We start from the raw sequence: 22,674 nt of genomic DNA, 5'->3' as shown, positions 1-22,674 counted from the left end.
CAATGCACGACGGCCACCCTCCGGGACTTCCAGACTGCCTCTAGCAGCTGCAAAATTTCATGCTGATACTTTATTTCTTTTCCCCCTGAAGTTAACAGGCCTCTCTCTTTGTACAGTGCTCCATGTACTTGGAGAGTCGGGAAGGCATATCGAGAATCAGAGTAAATGTTTACAACCTTATCTTTACTCAGCTCTAGGGCTTGAGTTAAAGTGATGAGTTCAGCCTTCTGAGCTGAGGTGCCTTGAGGCAGGGATTCAGCCTTGATTACAGTGTCCAGAGTTACCATGGAGTAGCCTGCACATCTGTCCCCTCGTGGCTTGACAAAGCTGCTCCCATCCACATGCAACTCCCAGTCTACTACTGTCCATGGCTGATCCCGAAGATCAGGCCTGCTGGAATAGACTGTGTCCAGGACTTCAACACAATTGTGTTCAACAGGACCCTCTGACATTGGGAGCAAAGTGGCGGGGTTTAAGGTGTTGCAGACTTCAATTAGGTGATGCGGGGATTTTCACATAGCAGGCCCTGGTATTTGGTCAGCCTAACATCTGATAAGCAGTGGTGCCCTCCGGTATTCATTAGAGTCACTACTGCGTGAGGTGCCTTGATATTTAGATTCTGTCCCAGAGTTAGCTTATCTGCTTCTTGTGCTAGCAGAGCAGTTGCTGCCAGGGCCCTTAAGCATGGGGGCCATCCTTTGGAAACTCCATCCAGCTGCTTGGAGAGGTAAGCTACAGGCCTGGGCCAAGGTTCTAGTGTTTGGACTAGAACCCCAACTGCCACTTTTTATCTTTCTGCCACATATAATGTGATGGGCTTTGTTAAATCAGGCAGCCCCAAAGCTGAAGGTGACATTAGTTTTGTTTTCAGTTCCTGATAAGCCTGACGCTGCTGGGATCCCCATTCAAAGGGCTCCTTGTCTCCCCACTTAGTCACATCATAGAGGGGTTTGGCTAGTACTGCGAAGTTTGGAAATCCACAATTTATAAAACCCACCACTCCCAGGAGCTCTCTCACCTGCTGTTTAATCTCAGGTTATGCCATTTTGCAAGCAGCTTGCTTCCTCTCTGCTTCTAGGCTGCATTCCCCCTTCCAGATGGTGAGCCTCAGATATTGCATTTGCTGTTTGGCAAATCTGGGCTTTCCTTTTAGACAATTTATACCCATAGTCCTCCAGGTGCTGAAGTAAGGCATTTGTTTGCGTGGGGTGTCCCAATAGAAGGTTATCAGCATACAGGGGCAGCATGCAAGCAAGAAGCTTCTGGGGGGCAGGTCCAGGTGTATTGAGTGGTTACACCTGCTTCTGGGTTTCTGCCATTCAGATGCAAATACTTTTTGACCCTCCAAGGCCAGTCCAATGCTAAGGAGGTATTCATTAAGTCCAATTAAGTGAACCAACTATCCTCTGCTGGAAATAATCTCAACTGCGTATGAGTTGGATGCAAAGCCACGCAAGCCCTGCATGGGCCTGGGTGATAATATCAGTCTTCTGCTTCTGGCTAGGAAGGCTCCACCCTCCTTCCCAAGGGACAATGAGAGCCTGGACGACCCCTGCCTGAGGCATTTTTAGCTGCAGGGGAGTCTCCTTTTTGAATGGGATAGTGGCCCTTGATTTGCACAACAGGTTTTGCCGGAGAAGCGGGGCAGGGGCAGTCCATTAAGTACAAGAAAGCCTGTTCTCTTAACACCTTAATAGCTCTAACAGTATTGGTTCTGTTTATTTCCATGGGCGATTACAGGGCTGTCGCCCAGACTGTGGACTCTTTGGGGGCATATGAGTCCAGCCCCCCTCTCTTTTAGTCCAGTGGCCCTTCCTTTAGATTGAACAGAGCCCCTTCACTTTTTATTTAGATCCTTGTGCTTAGGATCACCCTCTTCTCCCATTAACTGTGGGCATTTTTTTTTCCAATCTCCTATTTCTTGACAAAATGCACACTAATCGCATTGCAGGCACAGGCGGGCAGGCTGTGGGGCTTTCCAAGAACTCCCCTTTTTTCACACTCTTGGGGGCGTTCCTCTCAGAGCAGCAGCTATCAAATCAGACTTCTGTTGAGCCTGACTTTCTCTTTCCCTATGATTTTCCCTCTGGCTTACCGCCTCTTGGTTTACAAACTCTTGGTTAGCTACTTCCAATAACTGAAGTATTCATACATGCAAATCCTGCCTGTTTCTGCCACTGAATTTGCCTGGACTTGGGAGTCTGCATTTCTCAGCGGCCAGGGGGATGGTGGTTTCTAGCAGTCTATCCCTTGGCTACTAAAACAGTCGCTGCCTGCTCTCTTAGCCACTTCGGAGGGTTTAACACTAACTGCAACCACGAGTCTATGTATGGAAATTGATCAAGGTGTTCTAGCTCACGTATATAACCTCATGCTTTACTTTGGAGCCAAGGGGCCTGTCTAGGGTCCCCTCTGGGGGCCAACCTACCCTAAATGCTGGCCAATCTTCCCTACATAAAACCCTTAATTTCCCTGGTGTCATAGTTACTTTGTAATTCTCACTAAATCCCTTCTTGAAATATTTCAGCATCGTTTCTAAAGGGGTGGAATGGTTATGGGAGTGAGCTATATTGACAATTCAAAGAAACAATTCCCACACTTAGGAGAGTGTTAGTTCACTCACAGCAGTTCCCGCCTGGCAAGACACAGCCGGGAGCACTCTCCAATTTACATTCACTTCGATCCTTTTAGAATGCCCAGAGGCTTCTTCACTCAGCCTTATGTGGCTGGCTCTAATTTTTTACAAATTGCTTGATGACACAGACACACATCCACACACACAGACACACATCCGATCGCTGTCCTTCTAATTCAAAACCATAAGCAAAAGCTTCCGAGGTTACAGAGAGCTACCTTCCAACGTGCCAATCTGGCACCCGTGGGTGATCAGGCCACACTTCCACCCAAAACTGGGTGGGCTACTTTCCAGGGTTCAAGCTTACCAAATTGCTCGGCAACACAGACAGACATCCACGCACACAGACACACATCCGATTGCTCTCCTTCTAATTCAAAACCATAAGCAAAAGCTTCCAAGGCTACAGAGAACTACCTTCCAACATGCCGATCTGGCACCAGTGGGTGATCAGGCCGTGCTTCCACCCAAAACAGGGTGGGTTACTTTCCCGGGTTCAATCTTACCAAATTCAGTGAGCCGGACTTCCCCAAATGCTCACTCCTTCTCGGTGTTCAGCCACTGGGTGGATCCACACTGCAGGGCCTCCCTGCTCTGCTCTGGTGAGGCTTTTCCACCAGACAAACACCTGCCCAGGAGCACTCTCAGGATGTGTCATCCCAGCGAGCAGGAGTCCCCCTGCAGGGATGCTCCACAGGGCTAGGCAAACCACCTAAGATACTTTTTCCCACCTTCTGTTATTCAAGATTCGCTTCCCGGCCAATGCACCAAAATGTAGCAGGAGCGGCTGTGGGAAACGGATCTCTCAGACACCAAACATAGGAGGAAGGAGTTTATTTGGCCGGGAGCAAGGTGGCATAGTTGCCTAACAGCCAAGCTCCCCAAACAAAGGAAGGTTCCTTCTTTATATAGGCTTATACTTTAGATGTTACACATGGAAGAATCTTAGGTTTATAGTTTAACATATGAAAAGGGTCTCAGTTTACAGTCTTAGGAATTACATATGAAAAGGGTTTCAGTTTACAGTCTCAGGAATTACATATGAAAAGGGCTTCAGTTTACAGTCTTAGGAATGAAAAGAGGAAGTTTACAGTCTTAGGAATGAAAAGGGGAAGTTGATCTGACATGCCTGGGTCTCCCTCTTCACCACAAATAAAAAATTAGCACCTGAGAACGATCCAAGATGGCTGATTGCTAACATCTCGGGTTTGCAGCTCCCAGTGAAAGCACAGAGAATGAGAGGACGCCACACTTTCAGACAAATTTTTGTCGCTCACGGAGCAGAAGATTCCCAGTGGAGGAGCCCCATGGGTCACCAGCGTGACTCTTGTGGCCGGCGCAGTGGTTTTGCCAGCACCTCGATGTGGCAGCTCTTGGTGCAGAATAAACGGGACTGGTTCCCCTTCTGACTGACGTTTGGAGCTCTGGGAAGGCAGAATCGCATATTACGAACTCAAGAAGGAAGCCAGACTGCAGATTCCGGGGCAGAAAAGCACCATCAGTCTTAACGCTGCTGTTTTGGCCAGTGCAGTGGGTTGCTTATATTCCGGCCCTGGGAATTAACAACTTGGACGTCCACTCACAGACCTAATTTGAAAGTTGGTAATTACAAAGATGACAGGTGGATAAATTTACAATGATGGGAAGAAACCAGCGTAAAAAGGCTGAGAATACTCAAAATCAGAATGCCTCTCCCTCTAAAGAGGATCACAGTTCCTCATCAACAAGGGAACAAGACTTGATGGAGAATGAGCGCATCCCATTAACAGAATCAGGCTTCAGAAGATGGATAATAAGAAACTTCTGAGAGCTAAAAGAACATGTTGTAGCACAATGTAAAGAAATTAAGAACTTTGAAAAAAGGTTTGACAAAATCCTAATGAGAATAGACAATTTAGAGAGGAATATAAGTGAATTAATGGAACTGAAGAATACAATACAGGAACTCCAAGAAGTTTGCACAGGTTTAAACACTCGAATTGATCAAGCAGAAGAAAGGATATCAGAGGTCGAAGTCTGACTTAGTGAAATAAAACGAGAAGACAATATTAGAGAAAAAAGGATAAAAAGGAAGGAACAAAGTCTCCAAGAAATGTGGAACTATGTGAAAAGACCAAATTTATGTTCGATAGGTGTACCTGAATGCGACAAAGAGAATGAATCCAAGCTGGAAAATATTCTTCAGGATATTATTCAGGAAAATTTTCCTAACCTAGCAAAGCAGGACAATATTCAATCCCAGGTAATACAGAGAACACCACAAAGATATTCCTCAAGAAGAGCAACCCCAAGGCACATAATGGTTAGATTCACCAGGGTTGAAACAAAGGAGAAAATACTAAGGGCAGCCAGAGAGAACAGTCAGGTTACCCACAAAGGGAAGCCTGTCAGACTTACAGCAGATCTCTCAGCAGAAACTCTACAAGCCAGAAGAGAGTGGGGGCCAATATTCGACATCCTTAAAGAACAGAACTTTCAGCCCAGAATTTCATATCCAGCCAAAGTAAGCTTCACAACTGAAGGAAAAATAAGATCTTTTATGAACAAGCAAGTACTCAGAGATTTTATTACCACCAGGCCTGCTTTACAAGAGCTTCTGAAAGAAGCATTACACATAGAAAGAAACAACCAGTACTAGCATTTCTAAAAATATACCAAAAAGTAAAGAGCATCAACATAAAGAAGAATTTACATCAACGAATGGATAAAACAGCCAGTTAACTTCAAATGGCAGTAATCCTAAATTTAAATAGACTAAATCCCCCAATCAAAAGATACAGCCAAAACCCAATGGTATGCTACATCCAGACCCATTTCACATGCAAGGATACACAAAGACTCAAAACAAAGGGATGGAGAAAGATTTACCAACCAAATGGAGAGCAAAAATAAATAAATAAAAAGCAGGAGTTGCAATTCTTGTATCTGATAAATTAGATTTTAAAGCAATAAAGATATAGTGGTAAAAGGATCAATGCAACAACAAGAGCTAATGATCCTAACACCCGGATACATAGAGACTTAGACTCAATGAGACAGAAAATTAATAAGGATATCCAGGACTCGAACTCAGATCTGGAACAAGTAAACTTAATAAATATTTATAGAGTTCTCTACCCTAAATACACAAAATATACATTCTTGTCAATACCACATCACACCTACTCATAGGTTTAAATGAAATATTGATTGGCCATTATTAATATCCATTTTTTTAGAATAAAGCAACGTTTCCATTCTCTCTCCCTCTTTTTCTTCCTCTTTCTTCCTCTCCTTCACTCCTTTTTTATTCTTTCCTTCTCTCAAAAAAAAAAAAAAAAAAATTAGCACCTGTAGTCCCAGCTACTCGGGAGGCTGAGGAAGAAAAATGGCTTGAACCTGGAAGGCGGACGTTGCAGTGGCAGAGATTGCGCCATTGCACTCCAGCCTGGGGGACAGAATGAAACTCTTTCTCAAACAAAATAAAAAAAAAATTATTTTAGGCAGATAGAGAGGAAAAGGGGTCCTTGAAAAGTTTTCTTCTCTTTTAAAAGCAGCTCCAGAAACATTTCCTGTCTGTCATAAAAGCTCTGGCTTTTAGACCCGGGCTGGCAACCTTTAATATGCAAATGCAGGCTCTGGCTCTTAGAAACTGGGTCCCCCCCAACATGGCGACTCCCACCATTGTCCTCTTGCCCTTGCTTCCACATGTGCCTTGCAACGTGGCCGCCCGGCATATCCCCACGTGTGTTTAGAACCTCCTGGTGCCCAGTATTTGCATATTATAAGGCTAGGGTGGGAAGGCCAGTTTTGTTTTGTTTTTTGAGAGTGAGTCTCGCTCTATCGCCCAGGCTACAGTACAGTGGTATGATCTCAGCTCACTGTAACCTCCATCTCCCAGGTTCAAGTGATTCTCCTGCCTCAGCCTCTTGAGTAGCCGGGGTTACAGGCGTGCGCCACCACGCCTGACTAATTTTTGCATTTTTAGTAGAGACGGGGTTTCACCATGTTGGCCAGGCTGGTCTTGAACTTCTGACCTCAGGTGATCTCACCTCAGCTTCCCAAAGTGCCAGGATTACAGGCGACAGCCACCGTGCCCAGCCATTTTTTTTTTTTTTTTTTTTTTGGTGAGATGGACAGAGAGAGAAACTCCGTCTCAGAAAAAAAAAAAAAAGTGCATCTTAATCTGGTTTCCAGGTGCAAGATGTGTGCCTATCCTTCCATTTAAGGTTCATCAAACTGCTGCTACCTCCCCGTTTCCCACACAATTCACTGCACCTCTAATTTCCCTCTAAAGGGCCAGAACACCTATGCTGGTAACAAGCCACTTGAATTTGAATCCTAGCAAGGTAACTTACTATCTTGGACATTGTACTCTTCTTAATCTCTCTGTGCCTTGGTTTCCTCATGTGTATGAATAACATCAACACCGACATCAAAGTTTGCTGTATTAAATTTGATAATATGTGTAAAGCAATTAGAAAAGTGCCTAGCTCATGGAAAGCCCTATATGAATATTAGCTAACTTTTTTGTTTTCTTTTTTGTGTGTGTGATGGAGTTTCACTCTTATTGCCCAGGCTGGAGTGCAATGGCACGATCTCAGCTCACCCCAACCTTCATCTCCTGGGTACAAGCGATTCTCCTGCCTCAGCCAACGGAGTAGCTGGGAATTCAGGCATGTGCCACCATGCCTAGCTAATTTTGTATTTTTAGTAGAGATGGGGGTTGCTTCACGTTGGTCAGGCTAGTCTCGAACTCCCAACCTCAGGTGATTCGCCTGCCTCGGCCTCCCAAAGTGCTGGGATTACAGGTGTGAGCCACTACCCCTGGCCTAGCTATCATTTTTATACAAGTGCTAGGTTTTGGGAGAATGTAATGACACCTTTGCTTAACAACCTTTAATTGGAGGAGGAGGAGAAAGATAATAAATAGTTATTTGAACACAGTAGAAAGTTCAAATAAAGTGGAAAACAAAAAGAACATAGAACCCAGGTGAGTGGTCCAGACCTCCGGCCAGAAACCTAAGAATCCATAGAAATGGGTGGGAAGCGGAACAGATCCTCCAAACAGCAGGTGGCGCTGTAGCATCTCCCAGAAGGCCCGCTAACAGAATATAGGAGGACGGGCTACCAAGGTCACGTGTCGCTGGCGTTCACTCGCTCTTTGCTCCACGTGACTCACATCCTCACGGGTGATTGGTCTACGTACTGCACGTGGGCGGGGAGACTGGGGCGGACCAGGGAGGGGCGGGATAGGCGGAGGAGAGGGGCAGGGGGCGGAGCTGGAGGGGGTGGTTCCGCGCGGGGGCCGTTGGCTCCAGACAAATAAACATGGAGTCCATCTTCCACGAGAAAGTGAGTGTCCGCGTTCGGTGGGGAGCTGTATGTCCGTGCGGTGGGGAGCTGTCTGCCGCGCGGTGGCGGGCGTGGAGCGCGGCATCACAACCTCCCAGGGGGCTGGGTGGGGCCCGAGTCGCCCCCATCCGGATCTCGCCGGGCGAGGGGCGACCCCGCAGCCTCCTGCCTCCTCGGCTCTGGAAGGGGAGCATCACAGAATCCCCCACTTCCCCCGCTGCTTCCTAGGCCCCCGCCCGGGAAGCCGGGAGGGTGTATGGGCGGGGCCGGGGCGTCTCGGGACAAGGGAGTGGGGTGGCGCCTAGTGGGTTCGCTTCTGCCTTTTTCCGTCACTTTCAATCGCTTTTCGAAGGATTCTTTGACCTCCGCAAGCCTTCTCTCTCCCTAGGGTCTAGCTAGAGTGACCTCTGGGACATCTCCCTCGACCCCTCCTACCCCATTCCTGGCAGAATTAACTTTTTCATCTCTGGACTGCTCAATTCTATATTGCAGTGTAGAGTCTTCCCTACACGTAGATCTTTGGAGTCTTGTTCATGTCTTTCCCCTGCACTGGGTCCGCAAGCCTCCCGAAGGAAGGGACCTTGGCTCCCCCACACTGGGGCCTGACACTTAGGAAGTGAAGTAGGAAACCCGGCTTGTCCCTTAACAGGGAAGTCGTCACAAGTTTTTATTACGGGATGTTTGGGTTTGGTTTCTTTGGGTACTCCCATCTTTCCGGAGCAGGCGGCCAGCTTTGTGTTTGGGTATTAGGAGTGGATTGGAATGATTTTGTTGTGGTCTGCCTAGCCCGCTGTCACTTTAACTCTTCAGTGACCATGCACTTGAAGATACTGTTTGTGATAAGTGGAGAAACTTGTCTTTACTCACATGCTATTAATCCAGCCATTTGTGTGTGAGTGAAGCCTTCCCCAGGACAACTTTGGCATATGATGTCTTGTTTCATAATAGTTTCGTGTTTGGAGTTGCTGGCGAGGCTGTTATTTAATAGGAGGAGCAAAGGGTTTTTGTTTAATTAAATACTTGTAAATGATCAGTAATTATCACGATTAATTATCCCAGACATTTAAAATTCACACACACACAACAAATAAAGCAAAGGCAATAAATTTACCAGATGTAAATCTGTAATATGAATCTATTTAAAAATTTTTTATTTTAGCGATGGGATTTCATTCTGTCACCCAGGCAGGTGTGCAGTGGAGAGATCCTGGCTCGCTGCAGCCTTGACCTCCTAGGCTCAAGCGATCCTCCTGCCTCAGCCTCACTGGGACTTCTGGTGCATATCGCCATGGCCAGCTAATTTGTGTGTGTGTGTGTGGAGATGAGGGTCTCGCTGTGTCGCCCATGCTTGTCTCAAACTCCTGGACTCGTGATTCTCCCACCTCAGCCTCTCGAAGTGCTGTGATTACAGGCATTAGCCAGCCACTGTGCCTGGAACAAATTGTTAAGTACAATATTTTAAATTGTAGAAAACATCTAGGAAACTTTTAAAATAGACTGATTTAGAGTGGGGGAGGAAAGACTCAGTCGTATAGTTGTTATTAATCTTTTGGTTTGATTGACATGACTTACAAATCATAGACAATAGAGATTTAATTACTTGGCTCAGTAATTAAAGAGTGGGTGGAAAATACACATGTACTTAAAAAAAAAATTTTTTTTTTTTTTTTTTGAGACCAAGTTTTGCTCTTGTCACCCAGGCTGGAATGCAGTGGCACGATCATGGCTCACTGCAACCTCTTCCTCCCTGGTTCAAGGGATTCTCCTGCGTCAGCCTCCAGAGTAGTTGAGATTACAGGTGCCCACCACCACATCCAGCTAATTTTTGTATTTTTAGTAGAGACAGGGTCCATGTTGCCCAGGTCTTGAACCCCTGACCTCAGGTGATCCACCTGCCTTGGCCTCCCAAAGTGCTCGGATTACAGGCATGAGCTACCGCACCCAGCCGTATTTTTGTTACTAACTTTCAAAGGCTTTGATGTGGGACCACATCTCAACATGGAAGGCCTTAAATATGTTCCACACTACTTCCTGAGATTTAGACAAGGTTTTCAACGATATTGATTGTTACCTAGTTGGGACACATTTCTACTGAACCATGGTATGAAAAAAAGTTGGGTGCTAGCCTAGTGAAAATCTACTTACCTGAAAGAAGTCCCTCTTAATTCTTAGCATGTGTGTAGGCCTACAGATACTTCAGGAATACATTTAATGTTATCATCAAGTTGTATGTACATAGCAAATGAAGATTCAACAATTTAGGTTGATGTTTTTGTTTTTTGAGATGGAGTCTCTCTCTCCTGCCCAGGCTGGAGTGCAGTGGCGTGATCTTGGCTCACTGCACTCTCCACCTCCCGGGTTCAAGTGATTCTCCTGCCTTAGCCTCCTGAGTAGCTGGGATTATAGGCGCCCACCATCATGACCAGCTAATTTTTGTATTTTGTTGTTGTTGTTGTTGAGACAGAGTTTTGCTCTTGTTGCCGAGGCTGGAGTGCAATGACACAGTCTCAGCTCACTGCAACCTCCGCCTCCCTGGTTTAAGCGATTCTCCTGTCTCAGCCTCCTGAGTAGCTGGGATTACAGGCGCCCACCACCATGACTGGCTAATTTTTTGTATTTTCAGTAGAGACGGGGTTTCACCATGTTTGCCAAGAGTAGTCTTGAACTCCTGACCACAAGTGATCTGCCTGCCTCAGCCTCCCAAAGTGCTGAGATTACAGGCATGAGCCACCGTGCCCAGCAACAATTTAGTTTTTTGGGCATACTCAAGAGTATGCACCTATAACCATAGGGCCCATTGTTAATCTCCTGTATAGTCCATTCTGGAATGTTTGGGCTTACTATGCCATTTTTCAGTTTACTCCCTTCCTCTCTGCAATATACCTTTAACCCTTGCTAGGTCCCGGGTTTGGAGAGCCAGAAACCAACTCTGGCCCTAAAGAAGCTGTGAAGGTCGGACTATCTGCCTACAAAGGGCCTTGTAACCACTTGCTCTGGAACTTTGGTTTCCGCTTTCTGAGTGATCATTTTGAGTACCCTTTATTAAGTTAAAATTCAGTTTCTCACTGATAAATCTACAGTGCCTGAGATAGGGCCTGGCATAGAGTAAGTACTCAATAAATTTTTGAATGGGGTGGGGTGTGGTGAGACCTGTCTCTATAAAGAACAAAATTAGCCAGGCATGGTAGCACATGTCTGTGGTCCCAGATACTTGGGAGGCTGAGGTGGGAGGATGCATGAGTCAGGGAGGTCAAAGCTGTAGTGAGCCAAGATTCCACCACTGCACTGCAGCGTGGGGGACAGAGCAAGATCCTGTCTCAAAAGAAAAAAAGATATATTTTTGAATGGATAAAGACAGGTCTTTGATTTTCTGATATGTATACGGTGCTGTTTATCTAAAGTAAACAACTTTTCTATAAGTATCTTAAGGCTTTGCAGGCCAGCTCTAGTCTCTGTCACACATTCCTATTTGTGTCTGTGCACGTTTTTCCCAATGATCCAAAAATGTAAAGTGCATTCTTACCTGCTGGGGCAAGTCGAATTTGGCCCATGGGGCTAGAGTTTCCCAACCCCTAACTTAAACCTTCATGCTAATTTTGTGACCACTAACTACTGGATTTTTGTCCTTTGTTTTCGTTCTGGTGCCTGCTTTCTGTCATGTTTCTAAGTCACTTCACTTGCTATGCCAGTTGTATTGGTGTTTTTAATGTAATGCAAACTGAGAATACTGACTAAAGTTGCTGGGGTTGTACATAAAATTATCGAAAAGATTGAAAATATACTGAGCTTTGACGCTGTGGCATTCATTATGCCCTTTTGCGATTGCTGGCTTTTAGCCATCTTTAGGATATTTGAGCTTTAGGAGAAGCCAAATTCTGTGTGAGTGACTTGAAGTGCTAATAGCACAGATTTTGAAACCTCTGCCTGGGTTTGAGTCTCAGCTCTGCCTTTTACTACTTGTAAAAAACTATGGTGAACCATAGTTTGTAAACTCCAAACTGATAGTAGGACAGAAAATTTGTGTTAGCAGAGGCATTTGTGTTACTGTTTGAATTAAAAAAAAAAAAAAATAGGTATAGAGGCTGAGTTTGGTGGCTAATGCCTGCAATCCCAACACTTTGGGAGGCCGAGGTGGGAGGATCACGAGGGCAGGAGATCAAGACCATCTTGGCTAACACAGTGAAACCCCATCTCTACTAAAAATACAAAAAAGTAGGGATGGTGGCACGTGCCTGTAGTCCCAGCTACTGTGGGGGCTGAGGCAGGAGAATTGCTTGAACCTGGGAGGCAGAGGTTGTAGTGAGCTGAGATCACGCCACAGCGCTCCAGCCTGGGCAACAGAGTGAGACCTCCGTAACAACAACGAAAAAAAGAAAGAAAGAAAGAAAAATTAGGTATAGAGGAGCACACAAATCATTAAGAGTATAGCTCAGTGAATTCTCACAAAGTGAACACGTGTACACAGCGAGGAACAGAAGATTTAGCTACATCCTATAACCTCCCTTTTCTAGGTACTAACTCTTCTTCCACCACACTCCCACCAAAAATAACCACTGTCATGAATTCTGACATCATAAATGAGTTTTGCCTGGTTTTGAGCTTTTTTTTTTTGAGAGAGAGTCTCACTCTGTTACGCAGGCTGTAGTGCAGTGGCACAATCTCAGCTCACTGCAACCTCCGCCTCCCAGGTCCCCTGCCTCAGCCTTCCATGTTGGCCAGGCTGGTAGTCTCAAACTGCTGACCTCAGTTGATCCACATGCCTCGGCCTCCCAAAGTGCTGGGATTACAGGCATGAGCTACCATGCCAGGCCTGGTTTTGAGCTTTTGTGACTGGAATTGTGCAGTGTATATACCCTTTTGACTATGTCCTTTTTAGCTTACCGTTGTTTGAGAGATTTATCCATACTGTTCCAGGTAGCTGTAGTTAATTCATTCTCATTGTTACATAGTATTGCTTTGTGAGGAAACACACTTTCTATTCTGCTGTGATCCCAGCTATCCATTTGGGTCATTTCCAGTTTTGGGGCCATTACAAATAGTAATGCTGTCTGTAATGCTATTTTGTGTTACTAAAAATAGTAATGCAATTTGTAGCACAGAAATGGTGCTTTTGTGAATATTCTTATACATACCTTTTGATGAACGTATGTTTGCATTTCTGTTGTTTACATTATGTTCCTAGTAATGGAATTGCCAGATCCTAGATGTATGCGTTAAGCTTTAGTAGATGCATTAAATAATTATCAGTTATTATTGGTTATACCAATTTACCCTCTAACCAGTAGTATACAACAGTTTCTAAATCTCTAATCTCCAACATTTTAGCCATTTTAGAGAGTTTGTGTGATAACCCATTGTGGTTTTAATTTACATTTCCCTGATGACTAATGAAGTTGAGTACCTTTTTTGTGTTCTTTGTAGCCATTTGTCTGTCTTGTAAAGTGCTTATTTGTCTTGCCTATTTTTCTTTTTTCTTTCCCTTTTTTTTTTTTTGGAGACAGGTTCATACCCTGTCACCTAGGCTGGAGTGTAGTGGTACAATCTCAGCTTACTGTAGCCTCAGCCTTTTTGTGGCTCAAGTTATCCTGCCATCTCAGCCTCTCAAGAAGCTGGACTATAAGCATGCACCACCATGCTTGGCAAATTTTGATTTTTTTTTTGAGATGGAGTTTTGCTCTTGTTGCTCAGGCTGGAGTGCAGTGGTGTGATCTCAGCTTACTGCAACCTCCACCTCCTGGGTTCAAGTGATTCTTCTGCCTCAGCCTCCCAAGTAGCTGGGATTATAGGCATGCACCACCGCACCCAGCTAATTTTTATTTTTTGTAGAAATGGGGTTTCACCATATTGCCTAGGCTGGTCCCAGACTTCTGGGCTCAAGTAATCCTCCTGCCGTGGCCTCCCAAAATGCTGGGATTACAGGCATGAGCCACCGCAGCCAGGCTTGGCTATATTTCAGTAGGATATAAGTAGAACATCTGTCTATCCCTTCAATTTGCATCAGTAAGAGTTGCACTCTGATAGTAGAAATATAGAAAATGGAGAAAGAAGTGGAAATAAAAAGTCTATTCTCATGAGAAGACTTGAGGGATAGTGTTCTCTCTAGCTCCAAGCTACTTATTCCTTTCCAAAAGACGAAGGTAAACTTATCTCAGACTTAGGCTGTCTCAATGCCAGAACTTGATATTTCCTGTAGCAATGCAGTCTTCCTATTCCATTATATACACATAACCTGCATTTTTTTCACCAGCTGAATTTTGTTCCTAGAACATTGATTCATCAGGAAAAATATCCCATCTTGCAAGGTGGTTCTCTTTAGAGTCTACTGTGTAACATAGCTTGGGACAAACTGCATGATGTCAGATAGGTTGGGTTAAGGAATAGATTTTATTGGGGAAAGAGAGCACTTGGAGGGCCAAGGTTAGCAGGAAAAGGAAATGTTCTCTCATCTGCCATCAATTCAGGGAGGGGCAAACCTGGTGTTTACAGGGACAAATCCATCCTATGAGTCTCCCTTCTTATCAGATAGCATGGGAAAGCTACACTGTTGTAGAAGGAGGGTCATACGCAGGCTACTCGGTGCCAGGAAGCCCGGACTTGGATTCAGAGTGCCAGTTGTGTGAGAAAGCCAACTTACCAGTACCTGAAGGGCTTGAACTCATGGGAAGTTGTACCTACTTCCCACAAGGAAGAAGCCTGTCATGGAAGCTGAGCTTCGGTGCAGTCCCTCTTGCTGGCTGGTCCAGGAGCGAGCTCCAGGGTTGTTTGGGACAGTTCGGCACATTGCATTACACTGTGTATATATTATCTGTAGAGTTCCATGAAGAGAACTTCAGTCCTGTAACTGCAAGTTTTAACATGGAACAGAATTTTTCTCACCTGTATTAATTCTTAAGATTTAAAATTCTATCAACAAGCGTTTAGGGAGGTTTTTTGTTTGTTTTTCTTTTTCTTTTTAAGACCAAGTCTTGCTCTCTCACCCAGGCTGGAGTGGCAGTGGCACATGGCTCACTGCAGGCTCCACTTCCCAGATTCAAGCGATTCTTATGCCTCAGTGTCCCGATTAGCTAGAACTACAGGTGCACACCAACATGCCTGGTTAATTTTTGTATTTTCAGTAGAAGAGACGGGGTTTCACCCTGTTGGTCAGGATAGTCTCAAACTCCTGGCCTCAGGCAATCCACCTGCCTCCGCCTGCCAAAGTGTTGGGTTTACAGATGTGAGCCACCATGCTTGGCCAAGATTATCATGTTAAAAGAATAAATGTTGGCCGGGCACGGTGGCTCACGCCTGTAATCCCAGGACTTTGGGAGGTCAAGGTGGGCGGATCGCAAGGTCAGGAGATTGAGAACATTTTGGCCAACATGGTGAAACCCTATCTCTACTAAAAATACAAAAATTAGCAGGGCGTGGTAGCCCGTGCCTGTAGTCCCAGCTGCTCTGGAGGCTGAGGCAGGAGAATCACTTGAACCCAGGAAGCGGAGGTTGCTGTGAGCTACGCGCCACTGCACTCCAGCCTGGGTGACGAGTGAAACTCTGTCACCTCCCCGCCCCCCCGCCACCACCAAAATAAAAGAATAAATGTTCTAGGGAGCTGGGCACAGTGGCATGTTTCTGTAATCCTAGCTGCTCGGGAGGCTGAGGCAGGAAGATCTCTTTAGCTCTGGAGTTCAAGTCCATCCTGGGCAACATAGTGAGACCTTGTTTTTTAAATAAATAAATAACTGTTATTGGGACTGAAATTTTTTTTCACTGTTAGTAATTTACTCTGAATTTACAATGAATTTTACAAGAATGAATTTATCTTAGGTACTAAAAATGAGGGAGACTAAATGTTTTATATAGTAGTTTTCAGTAAAATATGAGATTTGGGGCCGGGCGTGGTGGCTCATGCCTGTAATCCAAGCACTTTGGAGGCCAAGGCGGGTGGATCACCTGAGGTTGGGAGTTCAAGACCATCCTGACCAACACGGTGAAACCCCATTTTTTTTTTAAAAAAAAGAGAAATTTGATGCATTTGACAGATGATCATGTTTGTTTAAAATCATTCTTAAATTTTTGATCATGTAATTGTAGTTTTATTAATGGTAGATTTGTAAAATAAATGTTAAATGAAAATTCATGTACCTATATTAATTACGCTTATCTAAAGCTGAAAGTTCTGTTCAACTATTTTTTTTTTTGACACAGGGTTTACTCTGTTGCCCAGGTTGGAGTGTAGTGGCACAATCTCTGTTCACTACAACCTCTGCCTCCCGGGTTCAAGCAGTTCTCTGCCTCAGCCTCCCGAGTAACTGGGATTAGCGTCACCTGGCCTGGCTAATATTTTGTATTTTCAGTAGAGATGAGGTTTCACCATGTTGGCTAGGCTGGTCTTGAACTCCTGACATCATGATCCATCCGCCTTGGCCTCCCAAAATGCTGGGGTTACAGGTGTGAGCCACTGCACCCGGTCCCAGTTCAACTATGTTAAAAAAAAAAACAAGTTACCCGGGCCCAGGGGCTCATGCCTATAATCCCAGCTCTTTGGGAGGCTGTGGTGGGCAGATCACAAGGTCAGGAGTTGGAGACCAGCCTGGCCAACATAGTGAAACCCTGTCTCTGTTAAAAATACAAAAATTAGTCAGGCATGATGGTAGGTACCTGTCGTCCCAGCTGCTCGGGAGGCTGAGGCAGGAAAACCGCTTCAACTTGGGAGGTGGAGGTTGTGGTGAGCTAAAATTGAGCCACTGCACTCCAGCCTGGGCAACAGAGCAAGACTCTGTCTCAAAAGAAACAAAACAAAAAAAGTTAATGATTAAATTATTTAGGGGAAAGATACTACACAATTCTGTTTAATAAGTCACATTTTACTTTTTTCTTTTGGAAATATTAGCAAGAAGGCTCACTTTGTGCTCAGCATTGCCTGAATAATTTATTGCAAGGAGAATATTTTAGCCCTGTGGAGTTATCCTCAATTGCACATCAGCTGGATGAGGAAGAAAGGATGAGAATGGCAGAAGGAGGAGTTACTAGTGAAGATTATCGCACATTTTTACAGGTACTGATTTTAAACTCACTAAGTCACTTTTTTTTTCTTGAGACAGAGTCTAACCCTGTTACCCAGTCTGGAGTAAAATGGCATGATCTTGGCACACTGCAACCTCCACCTCCTGGGTTCAAGTGATTCTCCTGCCTCAGCCTCCCCAGTAGCTGGGATTATAGGCCTATGCCACCACGCCTGGCTACTTTTTTGTATCTTTAGTAGAGACAGGTTTTACCATGTTGGCCAGGATTACAGGTGTGAGCCACCACACCTGGCCCACATTTCTTTTAAAAACAGGGATACTATTTAGAAATATTCTTCCTATAGGGATCTGACTGGTGAATTCTGATTGCGCCTTTAACTTTGGAAATGGGAATGCATGAGATGTTATTTTAAATATGCACGCTGATGACAGTTTGTATCCTTCTTTCCCCACCCTGACCCTGCTTCAACTACCTGTCAAAATCAACAGCAGCCTTCTGGAAATATGGATGACAGTGGTTTCTTCTCTATTCAGGTAAGTAGTCACGCGTGTGTACCATGTGCTGCTTACATCCCAGGCACTGTTTCACAGCCTTTCAGTAGTCACTGCAACAATGTGACCTTCAGAAGTTCTTCTAATAGATCATGTTTACCGAGTATAAGATTATACTCTAAAGTACTAGATAGCTTTTCTTTTTTTTTTCTGAGATGAAGTCTCGCTCTGTCGCATAGGCTGGAGTGCAGTGGCGCAGTATCGGCTCACTGCAGTCTCTGCCTCCCGGGTTCAAGCAATTCTTTTGCCTCAGCCTCCTGTGTAGCTGAGATTATAGGCACCCACCACCATGCCTGGCTACTTTTTGTATTGTTAGTAGAGACGGGTTTCACCATGTTGGCCAGGCTGGTCTCAAACTCCTGACCTCAAATGATCTTCTTGCCTCAGCCTTCCAAAGTGCTAGGATTACAGCCATGAGCCACCATGCCCGGCCAACTAGAATACTGGATTTTTATATAGATAAACATGAAAGGATTGTAGAATCTTCATGTTAGAATGGGGCATTTAAAAATTCTTTTTTGAGAAAGATTATTTAATTGGCATCTGGATTTTTTTTTTTTTTGAGACAGAGTTTCACTCTTGTTATCCAGGCTGGAGTGCAATGGCGCGATCTCGGCTCACTGCAACCTCCGCCTCCTGGGTTCAGGCAATTCTCCTGCCTCAGCCTCCTGAGTAGCTGGGACTACAGGCGTGTGCCCTATGCCCAGCTAATTTTTTGTATTTTTAGTAGAAACGGGGTTTCACCTTGTTGACCAGGATGGTCTCGATCTCTTGACCTCGTGATCCACCCGCCTCAGCCTCCCAAAGTGCTGGGATTACAGGCGTGAGCCACCGCGCCTGGCAACATCTGGATGTTAATAGTAACCTTAATTCTGGCCAAGTGCGGTGGCTCATACCTGTAATCCCAGCACTTTGGGAGGCCATGCAGGGCGGATCACAAACTCAGGAGATTGAGACCATCCTGGCCAACATGGGGAAACCCCGTCTCTACTAAAAATACAAAAATTAGCTTGGCAAGGTGGTGCCTGCCTGTAATCCCAGCTACTTGGGAGGCTGAGGCAGGAGATCACTTGAGCCAGGGTGTTGGAGGTTGCAGTGAGCTGAAATCATGCCACTGCACACCAACCTGGCGACAGAGCGATACTCCGTCTCAAAAACAAGAAAAAAAAAAGAAAAACCTTAATTCTAAGAAGTCACAATGTTCAAACTTACCATCTGTTGGGTAAATTTGAGAAAATGCAGTACCTTGCTACCTTCCTTTTAAATCAGCCTACCAGATTGGATTTCCTTATCATGGTCTGTGGGTTTTGATCTTTGTTTTTTTTTTAACGTATACCTCTCTTTGAATTCGGTGGTGGTTGTACATATGTACTTGGAAGATTCTTTTATCTGTGGGTCTTTCATTCTTCTTCTAACACTGTGAGTTGTATCCAGAGTTCTTTCGGAACCTCTCCTGAGCGACCTATCTTTGCAGATATCTTTGTTTATTTGTACTACCCTCCTGGACTCCTCCTCATCCACCAACACGTCCATCTAGTGCTTAACTGTGCCACTGTTAGCAGGTGATGGCTACTGCAGGGCTAGAATCGGAGGTCAGAGCAGGCCCAGCACTTGGCGTTTCCTGTTTGTGCCTTGCTGCTCTTGGTGCCTATTCATGCTGCCTTGCACTCACTTTTTGTCTTTGCTGGTACCAGGCTCACTTGCTTCTTTGTTGGCTGTCTTGGAGGGTAGATAGTGAATTTTCAGAAATTTCCTTTTTTTTTTTTTTTTTTCGTCAGACAGATTGAAATAATCAGGTTTACCTTTTCTTTTTTTTTTTTTTTGAGACAGAATCTTGCTCTGTCACCAGGCTGGAGTGCACTGGTGCAGTCTTGGCTCACAGCAATCTCTTAACTCCCGTGTTCAAGCGATTCTCCTGCCTCAGCCTCCCAAGTAGCTGGGATTACAGGCACTGGCCACCACACCCAACAAAATTTTGTATTTTTAGTAGAGATAGAGTTTCACCATGTTGGCCTGTCTCGTCTTGAACGCCTGACCTCAGGTGATCCACCCACCTTGGCCTGCCAAAGTCACACACACGCTTTTTAAAACTTATAGCTAGCGTAGCACAGTGGCTTATGCCTGTAATCCCAGCACTTTGGGAGGCTGAGGCGGGTGGATCATGAAGTCAGGAGATCGAAACCAGCCTGGCCAACATAGTGAAAGGCCTTTACTAAAAATATAAAAATTAGCTGGGCGTGGTGGCACATGCCTATAATCCCAGCTACTCCAGAGCCCAAGGTAGGAGAATCACTTGAACCTGTGGGAGGAGGTTGCAGTGAGCTGAGATTGTGTCACTACACTTCAGCCTGGGTGACAGAGCAAGACTCCATCTCAAAAACAAACAAACCTATAGCCTTCTAGAGGAATTTGTATATGAAGTACACAACTAACATAGCTACAGTTCTTAAAGTGTTTACACAACTAACATAGCTACACTTCTTAAATTTGGAATGGAGTGGTTTAGCTTATGGAAAGTTGCTATTTTTCTTAACAGGTTATAAGCAATGCCTTGAAAGTTTGGGGTTTAGAACTAATCCTGTTCAACAGTCCCGAGTATCAGAGGCTCAGGATCGATCCTATGTAAGATTTTGTTTTGCATTTCATACATTTCTTTTCCCAAATTTGATTTTTAAAGTTACAGTTTCTTAAAGGAGAAATATATTTTGAATACTTTCAATGTTCCCTGTTTCATTCTCTCAGACTTTCCTAGTTCACCTCTGTGATGTCCATGAGCATCTGCCCTCTAGCCTTCCTGGCACCCCAGTGTCCGTGGCAGCACAGAGCTGACCCTTGAGTGGTGTGTGAGGCCATCTTTGGCACGGCATCACTAAGCTGCTGCAGAGACGTTCATATGGTTGTGTGATCTTTTCAAAACATCAGTGATATTCAACTGTAAATATAATCTTGTTATCACAGATTTTATATACTATTTGCCAGTAGACAACATAAATATGAATTTAGTATTTCAAGTTAATATTGTGTGTTTCTTTTTTAGAAATGAAAGATCATTTATATGCAATTATAAGGAACACTGGTTTACAGTTAGAAAATTAGGAAAACAGGTAAGATTTCTTACCCTTCCATGTCTTTTTTTCTTATTCTGTATCCCATTTAAAATCGGGCCAGATACAGTCACTCATGCCTATAATCCCAACAGTTTGGGAGGTGGGGGGATCACTTGAAGCCAGGAGGTGGGGGATCACTTGAAGCCAGGAAGTGGGGGATCACTTGAAGCCAGGAGGTGGGGGATCACTTGAAGCCAGGAGTTTGAGACCAGCCTGGGCAACAAAGTGAGGTCCTGTCTCTACAAAAAAAAAAAAAAGACCAGGCATGGTGGCTCATATCTATAATTCCAGCTACTTCAGAGGCTGAGGCAGGAGGATCACTTGAGCTCAGTAGTGTGAGGCCAAAGTGAAATATGATTGTGCCACTGTACCCCAGCCTGCGTGACGGAGTGAGACTCTGTTTTATAAAACATAAAAAGGAAAATAAAATTAAAAAAAATTTTTTAAAAAGGATTTTTGCATTTAAAAGTAGGAAACTGACCAGTAATGTGTGTGTGGGGCATGGTTTTGATCCTGATAGATAGAAAATTTGTCATTTTATTTTATTGAAAATTTGTCATTTTAAAACGTACTATCAGTTTTTCTTATAAATTTATTTGTGACAAGTATATGCAATTTAACTATATCATAAGAAAAATTCCGTCTCCCTCCCTGACGCACGCACGCTCTCTTCTCTCTCTCTCTGTATTTTATTTATTTATTTATTTATTTTTTTTTTTTGAGAGGGAGTTTCGCTCTTGTCACCCAGGCTGGAGTGCAGTGGGACGACCTTAGCTCACTGCAGCCTCTACCTCCTGGGTTCAGGTGATTCTCCTGCCTCAGCTTCCTGAGTAGCTGGAGATTACAGGCATGTGCCACAATGCCTGGCCAATATTTTTGTATTTTTAGTAGAGAATGAGGTTTCTCCATGTAAGTCAGGCTGGTCTTGAACTCCCAACCTCAGGTGATCTGCCTGCTTTGGCCTCCCAAAGTGCTGGGATTACAAGTGTGAGCCACTGCGCCTGGCCTGAAAAATTCTCTATTAAAGACACTACAAATGTGGTTACTTCTAAGTGGGTTTTTATGTGATGACTATGTTCTGTCAGCTAATTATTACATTTATAGATTTGTATTTAGCACAGGGCTGTCACAAAGCCTGGAGTAGTGTCAAGCATGAAAAAAAGCATTCAATTATGTTCGCTTTAGTGCAACAAGATTATTCATATGATTTCAGAAGCCAGGTAATACCATCTACATAAAATCACTTCTTTTTTTTAAAAAAAACATGAACTATGTCTTCAGCAAACTATTTTAAGAAACAAAATCATTTAACATCCTTTTTATTAGAATTTCGAATCTTCAAAAGAGGTTTATTGAAAACCAGCTAGTCCAGTAAAAAAGAATAAAGCGCCATTGCACTCCAGCCTGGGTAACAAGAGTGAAACTCCGTCTCAAAAAAAAAAAAAGAATAAACTATGGATACATGCAGCAACATGGATTAATCTCTAATTATGTTGAAAGAAAAACCCAGAAACAAAATACTATATGCTGTATATGGTACCATCTACATAAAAGTCTAGAAAAGTGCAGATTCATCTGTAGGGATGGAAAGCAGATCGAGCAGTGGTTGCTTGGGGACGAGAAGTCTAAGGAGGAGTTAGAGGGGAGGGTTACAGAGAGGCACAGGAAACGTGGCAGTGATCAGTGTGCTCACTGTCTTGGTTGTAGTAGTGGTTTCATGGGAGTACAGTATACAAATGTCAAAATATTTCTAAGTCAGATGCGGTGGGTCATGTCTGTGATGCCAGCACTTTTGGAAGCCAAGGCAGGATGATCGCTTGAGCTAATGGAGTTCAGGATCAGCCTGGGCAATGTCACAAGACCCCATCTCCACACAAAAAATGAAAAAAAAAGTTGTCTAGGCGTGGTGATGCCTCCCTGTAGTCCCAACTGCTAGAGAGGCTGAGGTGGGAGCCCAGAAGGTTGAGGCTGCAGTGAGTCATGATCACACCACTGCACTGGTGACAGAAGAAGATCCTGTCTCAAAAAAAAAAAAAAATTT

The 22,674-nt window shown here is 44.3% G+C and overlaps 1 protein-coding gene and 1 long non-coding RNA gene across 6 annotated transcripts in view; one reads left to right on the top strand and one right to left on the bottom strand.

Moving 5' to 3' along the window:
• The first annotated feature begins 7,875 nt into the window (after positions 1-7,875).
• The window catches only part of ATXN3 (ataxin 3), a 47,005-nt gene continuing 32,206 nt past the window's right edge, over positions 7,876-22,674 (top strand). For 2 of the 5 annotated variants that reach the window (XM_002754206.6, XM_035261299.3), the window contains exons 1-5: positions 7,876-7,969; positions 16,842-17,006; positions 17,464-17,508; positions 20,063-20,148; positions 20,564-20,630. In XM_002754206.6, the coding sequence (XP_002754252.1) occupies positions 7,946-7,969; positions 16,842-17,006; positions 17,464-17,508; positions 20,063-20,148; positions 20,564-20,630 (387 nt within the window). In that variant the 5' untranslated portion in view covers positions 7,876-7,945. The remainder of the gene's footprint in view (positions 7,970-16,841; positions 17,007-17,463; positions 17,509-20,062; positions 20,149-20,563; positions 20,631-22,674) is intronic. The other 3 variants (XM_035261298.3, XM_078335635.1, XM_035261300.3) reach the window with 3 other exon arrangements.
• LOC128928861 (uncharacterized) overlaps positions 9,262-22,674 on the bottom strand; it is a 57,332-nt gene continuing 43,919 nt past the window's right edge. The window contains exon 3 of the long non-coding RNA XR_008474552.2: positions 9,262-9,400. This is a non-coding gene — a long non-coding RNA (uncharacterized LOC128928861). The remainder of the gene's footprint in view (positions 9,401-22,674) is intronic.

Source organism: Callithrix jacchus, chromosome 8 (genome assembly GCF_049354715.1).
Source record: "Callithrix jacchus isolate 240 chromosome 8, calJac240_pri, whole genome shotgun sequence".
Classification (NCBI taxonomy): Eukaryota; Metazoa; Chordata; class Mammalia; order Primates; family Cebidae; genus Callithrix; species Callithrix jacchus.
The sequence above is the reverse complement of the archived record's forward strand: the minus strand, read 5'-3'. Positions and strand labels throughout refer to the sequence as shown.